Below are 17,347 nucleotides of genomic sequence, written 5' to 3'. Positions count from 1 at the left end.
TGGCAAAATATGTAAGTGGAGAGCTTCTGGGGTGCCAGTAATATGAGAGGAATAATATTTGTTTGGTTGGTTTGATTTGAGTTTTTTGCCTGGGTATAGAATAGACAAAGGTCACAGTTACTTCCTCTAAGGAGGGGCACCGATGTTAGGAAAGGTTATTGAAAAACAGAGAATAAGAAATTCAAGAATTCAGGGCCCAGAGAGCTAAAAACATGAACTATAAGTGCTATTAAGTCATCTAGGCGGTCTGTACTTGATGTACTGATTGTATTGATGTATTGATTGTATTGATGTATTGATTGTGTGCTCAGTACTTCTCTCTTGGAATGCCAGAGTATACAGTCTGCCTTAGAAGCCCTGGTGGTGCAGTGATTAAGCGCTCACTTAAAGGCTGGTGGTTTAAAGCCACTAGCTGTTCAATGGGAGAAAGATGTGGTAGTTTGCTTTTGTAAAGATTTACAGCCTTGGAAACCCTATGGGGCAGCTCTACTCTGTCCTGTGGAGTCACTATGAGTCTCAACTGCAAAGAGTGAGCCTTAGATAGGTGGGGAGGATTAATGACTCACCTACAGTAAATGCTTTGAAAGCCTCAGTGAAAATATATTCTGAGATAGTGGTCCCACTCATCTATACCCAGAATAAATCAGAAAAAAGTATTTTCTTATTAGACCCCTATCTGTTGATGCCTGTTAAATAAATTTTTAGCTGCTGGCGGGTTGTTTTTGATTCATGGTGACTCCATGTGTTCAGAGTAGAACTGCTCCATAGGGTTTTCAAGGTTGTGACTTTTCAAAAGCAGATTGCCAGGCCTGTCACCCAAGGTACCTGCGAGGGGGTCTGAACTGCCGGCAGCCTTTCAGCCAGTAGTTCAGAGATTAATCATAGGCCCCAAAAGCACAAGAAAAGCCTAAACTGTATCTATCCTTGTATAAAGCAGGCACCTCTCACATTCTGTGGTTCAGTCAAATGACTAATGTAAGAGAGGTGCTAAGGAGCCTGGTTTGCAACCTGCCAATCACTAGTTTCTTTGTTTACAGAACATATTTCCTAGCTCCACTGAAGGTACACTAACATCAAGCAAACTAGTCCATTGTGGAGTGACTCATTTCTATTGAATGAATATCAATATCAAATATCAATAAAAATATCAAAGGATAGCAGTGTATGGAGACTAAAAGGGAAACGAGGAAGAGGAGAGTCCTGGCAGCAAAATAATGAACTTTCCAAGACAGAAAATCAGGACAGAGTGAACCAACACTGAAAGACACCTAGTACGGTACAAAGGCCACTCAATCCATGGTCTGTGACATTGGTTATGTTTTTATTCTGCCTCCTCGATGAACTAGTTTACCACCATTCCTTAACATTTTTTTTTCCCCTTGAAAGTTATTTTCTTAAATTCTAGACCTTGGTCAGCACTAGAATATAAAAAATTGTGTACATGCCAGGAAACACTGAGACAATAGAAAAAGATATCAGTCACCTCAGAGTAGCCACAGATCAACTGAATAACTACAGAAAATTGATGGGCTATTTTTATCCCGGATCACTTGAGTGACTTTTTTACTTGCCTGGTGCTTTCTGACCTGCTTTTGGATAGTATCCAATTGGGACAGATTGTCTTTTGAACAGGCCCAGAATTACATACTGTTTCCCATCTGGCTGGAGAAACTGTTGCCACACAAGCTTAGTCAGAAGCTTCCCTAGTAATCGGTGGCAAATTGGACAGAACCCAAGGATGCCTTGCCCATTCCAGAAACCCAGAAACAATCAGCAGACATGTAGGTCCACAGAGGGGTGACTGGCAGCTCCAACAAACCAGCCCAGAAGCAATCGATTCATCAAATGTTTAATTCACTAAAAAAAAAAAAAGTGTTTCTGTTAACTCTTTTTTAAAGTTGATGTGGCATGGGACAGTTTTAACAGCTTAGGAGAACTTCTTCAATATTTTGTGTTGGCTGTGGCTTTGCTACAACCATTTTCCCCAGCCATCCTAAAGCCCTTCTGCTGATATTGTGGTGCTAGAGTCATCCAGGCTCTGGATCCCTCAGGGTAAAACCTTTAGCATGACAATAACAAATTTCTTTAAGATTCTTCTCACTTGAAAGGTCTGTTTTCAAATAACTTATCCCAGGATCTCAAATGCCAGGAACACTGAAACCTTCACCTCATATCCCTGTAGTTTAAACCAACATCACGTGTCTAAATTTAAATTTCCATCCTATTCACTGAACTGGAGGAATTTTTCAAATATTTTTACAAATTAAACTATCAGGAAGAACTTCTAAAAAGAAATAGCTTGTAAAATGACAGAGACATGGTGTGGGGTAAAATACCAGTTACAATTTCCTCACTCATGGATGACAGAAATATGCCACCCCAAAGCCGTGGCTCATTTGAGGAACTCTCCCAAAGGAAATTACCTTCAACAGGAGCCTGTGTATAATGCTGCAAAATCTCATTGTCAATTGTCCTGCCTTGAATGCACTGGAATTTACAGTGCTTCCAACCAATGCTATTCCTTCTGGAGGAATTATTAAAAAATAAAATAAAATAGTTCAGTGGATTCCTACTCATGGAGACCTCAAGTGTCAGGGATGAAATATGCTTTTAATGGCTGAGTTTTCAGAAGTAAATTACCAGGCCTTTCTTCCAAGGGACCTCTGGGTGGACTCAAACCACTAACCTTTCCGGCAGCAGCCACGCGTGTTAGTGATTTGACCGCCCAGCGACTCCAGAGGAACTATGTTGTTGTTATTGGGTGTCATCAGGTCCATTTCGACTCAGCAACCCCACGTGACATAGTAAAACGGCTCTGTAGGGTTTTCGAGTTTGTAAGGTTGGGCAATCTACTTCCCTAGTGATACTGCCTCGGAAACCCAAGGAGGGGTCGCTATGAGTCAGGTCCAACTCGAGGGCACCTAACAACAATCTTTACAGCAGATTGCCAGGTCTTTCTACCGCCACTAGGTGGCTCCTTTTGATCAGCAGCCAACTGCTTAACACTAACCATTTAGGGATCCTTAGAGGGATTATACTGCTTAAATGAAAAGCAGAAATACAGCGTTGATGATATGAAGGTTAGGGTTTTTTTTGTTCAGGTATGTTTTAAATAAATGCCACCTGAATTCAACTCCTAAAATTATAATCATTTTATTGTCAGAATGGCACATGTTAAATACCTAACCCAAATACTCTCTTGGTGTTCTTTATCTGCAGAGAAGGATAAACAATGATCTATTAGGTGATGAACAATAGTAGGTATTATACCTATTATTAATTTCTGTAAAGTAGTGAATGCAAAAGAATGAACAGATTAAATAAATGCACACAGAAAGTAACAATTAAGATGCTGTAGACACAGATGAGGTTTTCAATGTGCAGAAATCACTGTGAGGAGTAGAAAAGAAAGGAATAAAGAAAATTAAAGGATGTCTAGCCAATGAGGTACAAAACATGTGAGACGGTATAGCAGATTCAAAGTCCGTGAAGCAAAGGAAATAAAAGCAAATTAGAAAAATCAAGGTCTAGCTCAAACAAAACTATGTGAGAAAAAACATCACTGCTGATTTAAAGCGGAAAGACATGCAGCTCTTCCTTTTTGCATTACAAATAAAAAATATCCAAAACCAAATGGAAGCCTAGCACATTACTTCCACTTTGCTGACAAGACAAACAATGCAGCCTTAAACAATTCATAATTACAAAAAAACAAAACTCACTGCCCTCGAGTTAGATTCAACTCATAGCAACCCCTCCTTGGGTTTCCAAGGCAGTATCACTACAGAAGTAGATTGCCCAACCTTCCTTCCCAGGAGTGGCTGGTGGATTTGAACCACCAGTCTTCTGGTTAGCAATCAAATGCCTTAGGCACTACGCCACCAGAGCTCCCGTTCATAAGCTAAATGCAAAACAGAAATGATGTGTTTGGAGTCAGGAAATTAATATTAAATGGAGTTGGCAATAGGAACTAAAACAAGGATTTGGAGAAGTGTTTGGAAAATCTATAGCTAACTTGATATTAGCTGTTAAAAATTAAATGATGAAGTTGAGCAGAAAAATAAAAAGTAAATCAAAACGGCATTAGAAAATACAATACTGAGTTGTCAATGAAAGCAAACATGGGGATAGGGACGGATAGATGGGTGAACAAGCTAAACAATTATGTATGTCTAAATGGAGAGTGTATCCAAGATCATATACAGGGTTGGCAGACAATGGGCCTCTCGAAGAGTATGAAGGGATGGACACTGGGAGGAGGTAACTATGGGGAGGAAGTGGGAGGGGAGCTGCTGCATTGTAAATTTTGGTCAATGACATGAGACAAAGTATATGTGAACTGCTGTATGAAAAGTGAATTTACTCTGTAAATCTTCACCCAAATCCTAATAAAAAAAAAAAAAAACGGCATTAGAATAGCAAGGGTCAATAATTCAGTAGCAGTCACAATGTCTCACTTCGGAGAGTGGGAATATGGTTACGCAGAGGTGGTAGAACAATGTTTACTGAGTCAGAGTCAACAAGGAAATTTGGATATACACAATGGAAAAGGGGGAAAATTTCATTTTTCAAGTATGTGAAGTTAAGTCATTATTTTTAGAAAGATTTCCTCGAGTTTTTTTTATGTGGGTGTATGTGTGTACTGATCATATGGTTAATACTAATCATATGGTTAGTCTCACACAAATAATTACCCCACTTTAAACAAATACATATGATTATATTCTTCATTCTAAAACAAGATGAAGGAAAGTTTTTTTTATTTTAGGTACAGTGGCTTTAATCATATACTTTCAGAGTTTTGCATTGCTCTTCCCTGTTATTCAAAGGCCATTCTTACTCTCAAAAGACCTCCTTTAACCAGTTTAAAAATAATTTATTCAAGTCTTCTTAAAATAAAAACTATTAAAAGAGAATCTAAATAAAAAATTTACAAACGCTTTGGGTTGTAATATAATAGATGTGAATAACTTTATAGATTAATTCTAACAACTGTTGCTGAAAACTTGCCTATAAGATAACTTCAGTATTCTAAGTCTCATGTCCTAGAATAGTGTTGCTATGGAAAGAAGCTGGGAAATAAATCATGCCTAAGAATATAGCAACTGCTAAAATTACATTTCTATATAATATGTAAAAGTCAGTAAATAATCATTTTCAGTATTGTAGAGATTATCTTGATATTTAGGGTTTTTTTAATGGCACGAAGAAAGAAGATAATGGTTAAAAAAGTTACTTATTTTAACATCTATCCAATAATTCTTTCACCATAAATTTACAATAGGAAAAATTTACAAAAAAAAAATGATAACTTTCTTTGATCAATCAGACCCTGTTTTTTTAATCAAATCTATAAATCTTGAAAGGAGAGAAAAAAATTCTATAAGCCTGAGTCACTCAAAAAAAGAGCAAGTTGATCTGAACTTGGAGGAGATAAATCTGCAATGTTTCAAAATTCAACAGTACAGTAGATGAGGAACCTGCAAGTCACATTTACCAAAATGCACAAAACAATAAATGATAATGGAGGGGATCTATACCAAAACAAACAGCCAAAGCAATTGAAAATGGTGGTCACAGGCTCTTCTGACACCAATGCATTGCCTTCACAATGGTGAATTTCTCTGAAGATTTTGTGAACACTGAGTTACATCCAGCCTCTACCAGCTTCTTGGACTTCTCTTTCCTCTTGCCTATTGGCTCTTTCGGACACTGCATGAGTCTAACCCCTGGGCAGTCTGAGCTTCACTAATTCACATCATCACCAGAAGAAACCCACCGTTTTCACAGAGTCACTCAAAGCTTCCCACTGCTGGAAGGGCATCGACACCTGGCTCCTTCGCCAGTGGTCATAGCGGGCTCGTTTCTCTTCATTGGTCAGAACCTCCTTTGCCTTCTGCAGTTTCTGGAAAGTCTCCACTGGAAGGCAAATCAAGAGATGAACACTTCTCCTAGGAGGGGTTATTTTAAACTCAAAAACATAGACTGTGCCACTCACTAGCTATGTGACTTCGGGCCACTTTACTTCGTTCTGCTTCAGTTTCCTCGTTTGTAACATGTACCTTAAGAATAAGCGAGATAATGTGTATAAAGTCCCTGACACAGTTTATCCCCTCCCTTTATTGAGTTCCAGTTACGTTCCAGGTGCTGTGCAGGATCCTAGTGACACAGTTGTGAACAATATATACACGTTCAATTTAGTGGGCGACAGAGACATTGAAAAGTTATAGTTTTGCCCACTAGAAAGAAGTACAGTGCAGCCATTACTGGTGGTAATTATTGGGGGAGGATGGCATGGGGAGTTGGTAGTGATTCAGCAAGAGGAACAGTGGAAATGAAGACTCTATGACAGGAAGAAGCATGGAAGAAGTTGAGGATGCCAATGTGGCTGAAGTATACAGGGAAAAACAATGAAGGATGGGACTGCAGAGCAGAAATGGATCTGGTCGTTCAGGGTCTTAGAAGTCTGATTTCTGGTCTCTTTTCCTGTTGTAAGAGCAATGGGAAGCCATTGAACAGTTATAACACAAAGAAGTAACATGACAGGTGTTTGATAAATGTTAGCTTTTGTCATTAATCTTGTGACCAAATGGAATACAATAGAAACTTTTAATGGCCCTGATGGAAACAGTTTCTAAGTCTTTTCTACCCCTCACTAAAGGTAAAACTTTCTGCAGAACAAGATATAGATCAATACACAAAAATCAAGTGTATTTTTAAGCAAAGATGCATGGAAACAATTAGTCCAAGGGACTAGTGGACTATGTGAACCTCAGCCTACATGACTCTGAGACCAGAAGAACTAAATGGAGCCTGGCTACCACTGTCAACCACTCAGAAAGCGATCAATGTAGGCGATCCTGAATAGAATGGGAGAAAAATGTGGAAGAAAATTCAAAATCATAAAAAATATCAGGCTTATTGGTCTGATAGAGACCAGTGAAACTCCCAATACTGTACCCCCTAATCAACCTTCAGGCCTGAAACTGAACTCACTCCCGTGGCTTCCAGACAAATATTCCAAAAAAAAAGCCCACACTCACTGCCCTCGAGTCAATTTGACTCATAGCAATCCCTCCTTTTCCTAGGCGGTATCTCTACAAATGTAGATTGCCCAATCTTCCTTCCAAGGAGTGGCTGGTGGGTTTGAGCCGCCAGCCTTCTGGTTAGCAGTCAAGTGCCTTAGGCACTACACCACCAGAGCTCCCAGTCAAATATCAGACAGGCATATTTTAAACATTTACACCAGGTACGTCACCCCTTAGAACAACCAACTATGGGAGATCAGAAAGGCAGTACTTGCACAGAGAGATAGTTCAGAGAGCAGGAATGTTAAAGATAACTTGTGAAAGGGCCAATGATAGACATAGAAATGGGAAGTACTGAGATAAGGCCTGACTTGGATTGCATTTCTTTCTCACAACTTTATACATACATACCCACTGCCATGGAGTTGATTCCGACTCATAGTGACCCTATAGTACAGAATAGAACTGTCCCATGGGGTTTCCAAGGCTGTACATCTTTACAGAAGTAGATTGCCTCATCTTTCTCCCATGGATCAGCTAGTGGATTTGAACCGCCAACCTTTTGGTTAGCAGCCTAATGCTCTAACCCATTATGCCACTAGAACTCCTCAACAAATTTATGAGGTAACTTTGGGCAAGTTATATTACCTCTCTCAGCCTTAGATTCTGTAAAATGGGGATAATATCACCTTGTAAAGTTAGTATCATTATTATCCCCATTTTACAGAATCTAAGGCTGAGGGAAGTTAATGTAACTTGCCCAAAGTCCACATTCAAGTGATGGAACCATAATTCAAACTCAAGACTGCTGGGATCCCAACTGGTGCTCTCCACTCCACGTTTGACTAGCTTCCTGCCTGCTTTAGTTTCTTAGTGCTGCTGTAATAGAAATACCACAAGTGGATGGTGTTAAAGGAACCAGAATTTATTTTCTCAGAGTTTAGGAGGCTAGACTTCTGAATTCAGGGCCCAAGCTCTATGGGAAGGCTTTCTATGATTGATCTGGAGTGAAATCCTTATCTCAGCTTCTCCAGCAGTCTTCTCCATGTTCCCTGGAGATCTCCGGGTGGCACCTACCTTTCCCCCATTCGTGGGTGCTTGCTTCAGTGCCTGTTGGCTCTTTACAGATCTCAAAAGTGATTGGTTTCAGACACACCCTATACTAATGGACTCATTAACATAACAAAGAAAACCCCATGCTTGTGTTTGCATCCACAGATGTAGGGATTGGGATTTACAATATATATTTTGAGGAGATACAATTCAATCCTTAACACTTGCCCCTTCCATTTTTCTGCGATGCATGTTGCCTTCTAATCCCCAGTTTCTCCTCCAACTCTGGGATAATAATAACTTCATCATTCATCAATAAGATCCATGTTGTGCCTAGTAAGGAGGTAGACATATACACAAATCATTCAATACAACGTGATTCATGAAAAATATAGAGGCAAGAGTGGTTCTGCTTAGGAAGTCAGGAAATACTTCTTTTTTTTACACACTTGGCATCATCCTTGACTCTTCCCTTTCTCTCGCCTCACTTCTAATACATTAGCAAAGTCTGTTTGCTCTACCTCTGAAATATACCCAAGATCTGACTACTTGTTACCATCTTCACTGGTCCAAGCCCAGGACTTGGCTGCATTAGTAGTTTCTTAACTGATCACCCTGCTTGCTTCTTCCGCAGTACATTTTCCACACAGTGATCTCTTTAAAAAGTAAGTTAGATGATATCACTCCTCTGCTCAAAACTCCAACCACTTCTCATTTCTCGCAGAATAAAATCCAGAAGTCTTACCATGGCTACTAGGCCTGACATGTTCTGCCCATCCTCCAGCCCTTCTCTTCCTTCTCTGACCTCATATCCTTCTACTTTCCAGACTTCCCTTTGTTCCATTCACACTGGCTTCCCAGCTGTTCCTTGAGTACATCAAGCACACCTCAGCCCCAGGGCCTCAGCACTTCCTGTCCCCTCTGCTGAGAACACAAGTACCCAAAGGGCCTTACTAATGAGCCCATGCCTGCCCACACTATATAAATGGCAAAAACAACCCCCATTATCCCATATCTTTATCCCCATGCCTGTCTTTACTTTTCTCCATAGTACTTAACCCTGGCTATTATGCATTTATTTGTTTACCAAAGTATAAACTCCATGAGGGCAGCAACTTTTTCTATTTTGTTCTCTGCTGCATCTCTAACAAAGTAGCAATGCAGTGTTGTTGTTGTTGTTGTTGTTGTGTGCCCTCGAGTTGGACCCAACTCGTAGCAACCCTTCCTTGGGTTTCCGAGGCAGTATCACTACGGAAGTAGATTGCCCCATCTTCCTTCCAAGGAGTGGCTGGTGGGTTTGAACCACCACTGGTTAGCAGACAAGTCTTAGGCACTACGCTACCAGAGCTCCCAAGCAATGTAGTAGGTCCTCAAAATGCATTTGTTGAATGAATTTTTTGAATTGTTGAATGAATTCCTATTTTGAGTGTAAATATTGAGAGTTCATATAATGTTATTCCTTAATTACAGACTAATATCCCTCACGGATATAGATGCAAAAATCTTCAACAAAATCCTAGCCAATAGACTCCAACAGCATATAAAAAAAATAATTCATTATGACCAAGTGGGGTTCACATCAGGTATGCAAGGATGGTTCAACATTAGAAAAACAATCAACGTCATCCACCACATAAATAAAACAAAGCAAAACCACATGATCATATCAAGGGATGCAGAAAAGGCATTTGATAAAATCTAACACAAATTCCTGATTAAAACTCTCAGCAAAACAGGAATAGAAGGTATATTCCTCAACATAATAAGAGGCATCTATGCAAAACCAACAGCCAACATTATTCTCAGTGAAAGACTGAAACTATTCCCCTTGCAAACAGGAACCAGACAAGGATGCCTTCTATCACCAATTCTATTCAACACTGTAATGGAAGTCCTAGCCAGGGCCATAAGCTAAGAAAGGGAAATCAAAATGCCTTTGAATTTGTAAAAAGTCAAGAAAAGGTTTATATATGGAAGGAAATTTTCTTTGTTGGTTATCAGGGGTGGGAAGGGAGGGGAGGGAACACTGGTAGATAGGTAGAGACAAGTATTGATTTGGGTGAAGAGAAGGGCATGTGCCAAATATGAGTGATCAACATGGTGGCATTGAGGAAGAGGAAGACATAGAGAGGTGCATGAGAGGTACAGACAACAAAGATTAACCCTTTTGCACATACAGTACTGCATTGTCAGTGAAGGCAAACATGGCTATACGGGTAGATAGATGGGTGCACAGGCTGAACTATTAGGTATGTCTATGCAGGGGGGAGTGTACCCAAAATCATGTATAGGGTTGGCAGACAATGTTTCTACAAGTGTATTTGTATGTTCTATAAGATTTCCTATATATATGGTAGAGCCAACAAGGGGCAATGTTGTAGGCACTTCTTGGCCACAGGCAGCTACCCAGAGGGAGCAAGTAGTTGGACCAGTGGGCTTGGGAACATAGTCGCAGGGGACATAAAGGTCAATTGGCATAAAAGACTACACAAAACATTGTTCCACATCCTACTTTGGTGAGTAGCAACCGGGATCTTAAAACCTTGGAAGTGGCCATCTAGATGCAACAATGGGTCTCTCCTTGTCCAGAGCAAAGAAGAATGAAGAAAACCAAAGGCACATGGAAACAATTAGTCCAAGCCATTGGTACACCATGCGATCCTCAGCCTATACGACTATGAGACCAGAAGAACTAGATGGTGCCAAGCTACCACTGTCAACTACTCAGAGAGGTATCTACATAGGAGATCCTGGAGAGAATGGGACAGCAATGTAGAACAAAACTCAAAATTATTAACAACAAAAAAAAAAAGACCAGGTTTTTTGGTCTGATAGAGCCTGGTGAAACCCCTGAGACTACGGCCCCAAGCTGCCTTTCAGGTCTGGAATTGAATCCACTCCTGTGGCTTCCAGCCAAACAAAAGACAGGCATATGAGCTGAACATTTATATTTTGTAGATACACTCCTTGGAGAGGTCAATCATGAGAGAATAGAATGGCTGGGTATGCACATGGAGACAGCTTGGGGGGCAGGAGTGCATGGTAGGGAAAGACACAGGGAAGAAATAACTAGGGGAAGGAAGTAGGAGGGGCGCTGTTGCATTATGAGAAATTGTCAATGTCATGAGACAAGGTGTGTGAGCTGTTGTATGGAAAGTGAATTTGCTCTATAAACTTTCACCCAAATCACAATAAAAATTTTAAAAGAAAAAAAAAAGATTTATATAATGCTATTCCTTGAGCTCCAAGAGCCAAACAAGTGACCAAACCAAAACCAAACTCACTGCCATTGAGTCAATTCCAATTCATAGTGACCCTCATTGGGTTTCCAAGGTGGTAAATCTTTACGGAAGTAGATTACCCCATCTTTCTTCCATGGAGTGACTTATGAGTTTGAACCACCAAACTTCTGGTTAGCAGTCAAATGCCTTAGGCCCCACCAGATCTCCTGAAACAAATGACACATATCCTCAAAACATTTCATGAATTAACACTATTTTAATAGTAACCCTGGGAAATGCAATCAGAATCACCCTGATAGAACTTAAAATCAGTAGGTGGTGCAAACCATTGGATTCCAACTTACAGTGACCCTAAAGGGCAGAGTAGCACCGACCCACAGGGTTTCCAGGCTGTAGTCTCTATGGAAGCAGATGCCATATCTTTCCCTCACAGAGCGGCTGGTGGGTTCAAACTGCTGAACTTTTGTTTAGCAGCTGTGATAGTTGGAGCTGTGTGTCAACTTGGCTAAACCACAATTCTATGTGGTTGAAGCAATTGTGATGTGGGTTGTTCCAATAATGGGATCAGATGATTATGTTTTGAGCAGCCAATCCACTGAAAGGAGGTTTCCCTAAGGGTGTGGCCTGCTTCCAGTATATTTATGGACATCCTGGGAAGAGAGACACTCTTCTGTGGATCGGGATTCTGTTGTGCTGCCTCCAACTGTCCATGAGCAAACAATCCACCATTCAGCCTGGAGATCTTGGACTCATCATTTTTTGGAGTCAACAGCCAATACACTGCCTGCCAACCTTGAGCTTTTCAGTCCCTACTGCTGCAAGAGTCAGGAAAAGCCTCCAGCTTGACGTTTGATCCAAGAACTTTGGACTTGCCAGCTTCTATAAGTGTGTGAGCCATTTTCCTAAGATAAATTTCTCTTTCTCTATATATATAAGCTTCACTGGTTTTGTTTCTCCAGAGAACCCAGTCTAACACAGCAGCCAAGCACTTAACCACTGGACCACTAGGGCTCTTTACTAATTGAAAGGATGGTGAAACTATGAGAAAATGTGAACAAATATATGCACACCTATGTTCATTGTAGCACTATTCAAAATAGCAAAGAGATGCAAACAACCTAAGTGCCCATCAACAGAAGAATGGATAACCAAACTATGGTACATACACACAGTGGAATACTATGACACTATGAGAAAACAAATAAAATTCATCTTCTCATAGCAACTTGCTCCAGTGAGTAACTTTTTCTGTTGATGACAATGTAAATGTCTCATTGTATAAATAAGATGTCACTTTTTCCAACAAGAACAAAAAGCTCATTAAATTATCACCATGGCACTGTTGCCAGTTACTATTAATGCAGTGACTGTAAAAATTTACATTTTTATCTAGAAGTCACCTTCTCTTTGCACATTACTGTTGGCTTCACTTCCCAGAGTTTCCAGAACACAAGAAGCCTGCTTGGAATTATTCTGATGTCAATCCCTCAACAACAGTTGATAAGCTGAAAACAAAAGAGACCTTATCTTTCCTAATATGTAGCCGTATTCTTGTTCTATCCTTTGCTCCACATTTAATAAAAATGAGTTTGAGTTTATATTTGTCTTTTAATATATCAGCTAATCAAATGAATCATACAAGATAAACATTTACCAGTTCTAGGAATAGGCATCTCATTTTATAAGCTATACAACTAAATGCTGCCGGAACCCTTGGCAAACATTCTGATTTAACTTATAGAGCTTCTTTGAAACTGACTTAATTTATAGATCTACTTGTGAAACTCATATTTCTTTTTCTTTTTCTTTTTTTAATTGTGATTTGGGTGAAAATGTACAGAGCAAATTCACTTTCCATACAGCAGTTCACATACACTTTGTCTCGTGACATTGACAATTTACCACAATGCAACAGCTCCTCTCCTCCTTCCTCCTGATAGTTATCTCTTCCCTGTGTCCATCCCTCCATACACTCCTGCCCCCTGAGCTGTGTCCATGTGCATTAACAGCCCTTCTTTCTCCCATGATTGTTCTCTCCAAGGAGTGTATCTACCTCAAGTAAATGTTTAACTCACATGCCTGTACATTGTTTGGCTGGCAACCACAGGTGTGGGTTCAATTCCAGACCTGAAGGGCAGCTAGGGGCCATAGTCTCAGTGGTTCCACCAGGCTCTATCAGACCAGCAAACCTGGTCCCCCCCCCTATTTTTTTCTCCAAATGATTTTGAGTTTTGTTCCACAGTGTTCTCCCTCTCTATCCAGGATCTCCTATGTAGATCCCCTTCCAAGTGGTTGACATTGGTAGCCGGGCACCATCTAGTTCTTCTGGTCTCATAGTCAAACAGGCTGCAGATTGGATGGTGCTAGGACTAGTTGTTTCCATGAACTTTTGATTTTCTTCATTCTTCTTTGCTCTGGACGAGGAGAGACCCATCATTGCTGAAATTCATATTTCACAACAGAATTTGTATTAAAGTAAATATTTACAACTACTTGAGAAATAATAATGATCCGATGCCAGAAGTATGTTTTGAAAAATACACTGACTGTTAATAGTGGTTCTCTGGCAGGAGAGATTAGAGCAGACATTCACTTTCAAGTTTTTTTTGTTCCTGTTATATTATTTTTATTCTAAGGTAAAGGACAATAAAGATATTTTAAAGTAAGAAAACAATGAGACCTTGAAAGATATCAGTTAGCAAGGGACAAAGACGTCTCCTTCAGGTATCTAACTGTCTTTGAAGTCCACACATCAACAACAAATCTACCATTTCACAGGTTCTTAGTTTACTGTGGAACTTCCTTCTCTCATGTCAAAGAAGAGTTAATAAGATGTTAGCCTGAAACACTTACTGTTTACGTAAGGCACTGACAGGAGCTTTTGTACTCAATGACCCAAGAGTACAACCAGTCCTTCTTGTATCACCCCGACCCCATGTTGTCAGAGTAGAACTGTGCTCCACGGGGTTTTCAATGGCAGATTTGTTAGAAGAGGGTCACCAGATCTTTCTTCCACAGCACATCTGGGTGGACTCCAAACTACAACCTTTGAGTTAGCAACCAAATGTGTTAATAATTTACACCACTGAGGAATTCACCTAAAGCCCTCAGATTTAGAATGTAGGGGGAAAAAAGTGAAAGAATGATCTAATGGGTACTTACCAAAAAAATACTAGCTAATTTTGTTAAATTTTTCTCTTGGAGTGCTGCATGAAAGCAAGAAAAGAAAATCCACTTAAATTATAATTGTCAACATCCATAGTGCACTCTCTGTATGCAAGGCACCTCATTTAATCTTCACAGCTGACCTGTGTAAATATATTGGTCTACTCATTATACTTATGAGAACGCGGAGGTTCAGAAAAGTTGCCCATGGTCAACTTACAAGACAGACAATAGAGCCTGTGCCTGTATCTACCCCTCCAACATGCTAACAAATCAGTAATTTCAACAGCAAAGATTGAGACTACCTTTAGTGGATATATACGCAAAGTTAACTTCTTCTATCTGCAGGCCAAGGAGCCCTGGTGGTGCTGTGGTTAAAGCATTGGGCTGCTACCCACTAGGTCAGCTGTTCAAACCCACCAGCCACTCTTCAGGAGAAAGATGAGGCAATCTGCTTCTGTAAAAATTACAGCCTTGGAAACTCAACAGGGCAGTTCTACTCTGACCTATAGGGTCTCTATGAGTTGGAGTCATTCCGATGGCACACAGTAACAACCCCCAACTCCTCCATAAGTTAACCTTTCACCTTAATGAAACAGTTTCCAAATCTGTTCATTGTGATCCAAATTTCTAATGAGCTAAAATTCAGTATCAGGGGAATGCTTTATTTATAATTTTAAAATAGTTTTTTCAGTACTTTAATTCTACTCTAAGAAGGATGTAAAGAAGTACTTACACAGAAATTCATATCAATACCAAATTGAGTAAATGGATGTTTAAGTAGGTTTGGAAACAATCCCTACCCAAAGACTGACTCATCTATCAAGAGCAAGACTGACAAGGAAGATACTGATGTCTGTGTACCTTTCATTTTAAACAATATTTACACAGTCTTGTATTTCTCTGAACAAGAAGCCTTGTGGTAACCCTTACATGAAAAACTGCATCACTATGGCAACTAGAAATGGCAATGATAGCACAGTGATTCATCATGCATCCTGACCAGAAATTGTTTTTCAGGGACAAAGGAACAATTCAAAGTCACACTTCACTGCAAAAGAACCCAGTTAAAGAATAACCTGAGGTGGTGGCGGGTTTTAAGTTTTTATCAAATTTGTATAGTTTTATGCTTGGGCATCTATCTTAATATTAACTCCTAGTTCAGAGAGGTAACTGATATGTCTCCAAAAGAAATGTTTATGCATTCATTTATTCACTCATTCAAGAAATCATTTATTACATGGAGCAGTTGTCCTATGGCAGGCACCATGCTTGGTGTAGGGTATATACCACTGTGAACAAGACAATTAAGAGGTCTACCTCAGAGTCTCCAGTATAAATAATAAGCAAACAGGCAACAAGGAGACAGTGTGATACACTGCATGCTGTCTGCCATAACAGGGTGCTCTGGGCTTCTGTGGCACATAGGATTTCCCAGAGGAAGTTATGGTCAAGTTGAGACTTGGCCCAAGAGTAGGACCCAGACAAGCAAAGCAAGGCAGAGAGTGTGTGGTCCTTGGGGGAGTTCCAGGCAGAGGAGGCATACATAAAGATTGGGAAAGTAGTAAAAACAGGGCACATTAGGGAACCAAAGCAGCTGTGTATGGCTGAAACAGGAGTTCAAAGTATGTGGTGAAGAAGAAAATGTGAGGATGGAGAGATAAGGAAGTCCCAACACAAGGGGCTTGTACCCAAAGGTTCAGCAAGAACAAGAATGAACAGTTCCTACGTGTACAATTGTATAGTATGTATGAATAACACAGACCTAATATTGAGCAAAAGAGGCCACACACAAACAAGTACATACTGTATGATTCCCTTTATATAAATTACAAAAGTAGGTTAAAAACTCATCTATGGTGAAATAAAAGATGAGGGAACGTGCTAGCTTTGAGACTGAACACGGAAGGGAATTGCTGGTGCTGAAAGTGTGCCATATCTTAATCTGGACAGTAGTTAAACTGGGTTTTACATATGCACAAATTTATCAAGCTTACACTTATTTGTGCATATTACCATAAACAAGTTACACCTTAGTAAAAAGGGGAAGAAATCAAACGAGCAAAAGCAGTAGTTAAATATCTAATAAAAGATGATTTCGTTTACTGAAAAATCATCCACTTATGAAAATCAAAGGGATCAATGATTTCTAAAAAAATTAATAAAAAAATTTAAGACAAGAGTAAATTTAAAATAAAGAGGAGTTTGGTTTTTATCATTTGTGAATGAGGAACTACTGACACATCTTAAGCTGAATATTTTCATTATGGAAAAATCACATATATACATACATTATACACACACACAGACTATACATATATAGTAAACACATGAAAAACACCTGGGAAGAAGAATCATCAACTTTAATATTACCTACCCTGAGGATAAAATCAGAGCAGGGATACACAAGGGACTTCAATGGCACTGGTAAGTTGTAAACTGGGTAGTTTGCTGTAGTGTTCATTTTACCTTTCTGCTCATATTTAATCTTTTTTTTCATAAATAAAAAGATGACTCTTAATGTGTGAACCAATTAAAGAGCTGCTATAGACATCCATACATGAAATGATGGTGGCTTAACTACAGTAAGTAGCAGTGAGGATGGAGGAAACACTGGACAACTATTTGTGAGGTAAATCAACAGCACTTAGTCATCAACCAGATGTGGGGGCTCAAGGAATGGAAGGAGATAAGGTTTCTTCTTGAGTAACCAAGTGGATGATGGTACCATTCACTGAGAGGGGAAACACAGAAAACTGAGCAAGAATTTAGAGGGAGAGGCGGGGCAAGATGGCGGACTAGGCAGAAGGATTGCACAGACCCTCTTCAACAAAGAAAAGGGAAACCAATTAACACAGA

At 39.7% G+C, this 17,347-nt stretch overlaps 1 protein-coding gene across 1 annotated transcript in view; it reads right to left on the bottom strand.

The window, feature by feature from the left end:
- The window catches only part of DNAJC12 (DnaJ heat shock protein family (Hsp40) member C12), a 53,547-nt gene that overhangs the window by 14,094 nt on the left and 22,106 nt on the right, over window positions 1–17,347 (bottom strand). Inside the window, exon 3 of the mRNA XM_007940702.1 lies at window positions 5,780–5,919. Within this exon, the coding sequence (XP_007938893.1) occupies window positions 5,780–5,919 (140 nt within the window). The remainder of the gene's footprint in view (window positions 1–5,779; window positions 5,920–17,347) is intronic.

Source organism: Orycteropus afer, unplaced genomic scaffold (assembly GCF_000298275.1).
Source record: "Orycteropus afer afer isolate SDZICR_OR568_19922 unplaced genomic scaffold, OryAfe1.0 scaffold00070, whole genome shotgun sequence".
In the NCBI taxonomy this organism is placed as follows: Eukaryota; Metazoa; Chordata; class Mammalia; order Tubulidentata; family Orycteropodidae; genus Orycteropus; species Orycteropus afer.
The sequence above is the reverse complement of the archived record's forward strand: the minus strand, read 5'-3'. Positions and strand labels throughout refer to the sequence as shown.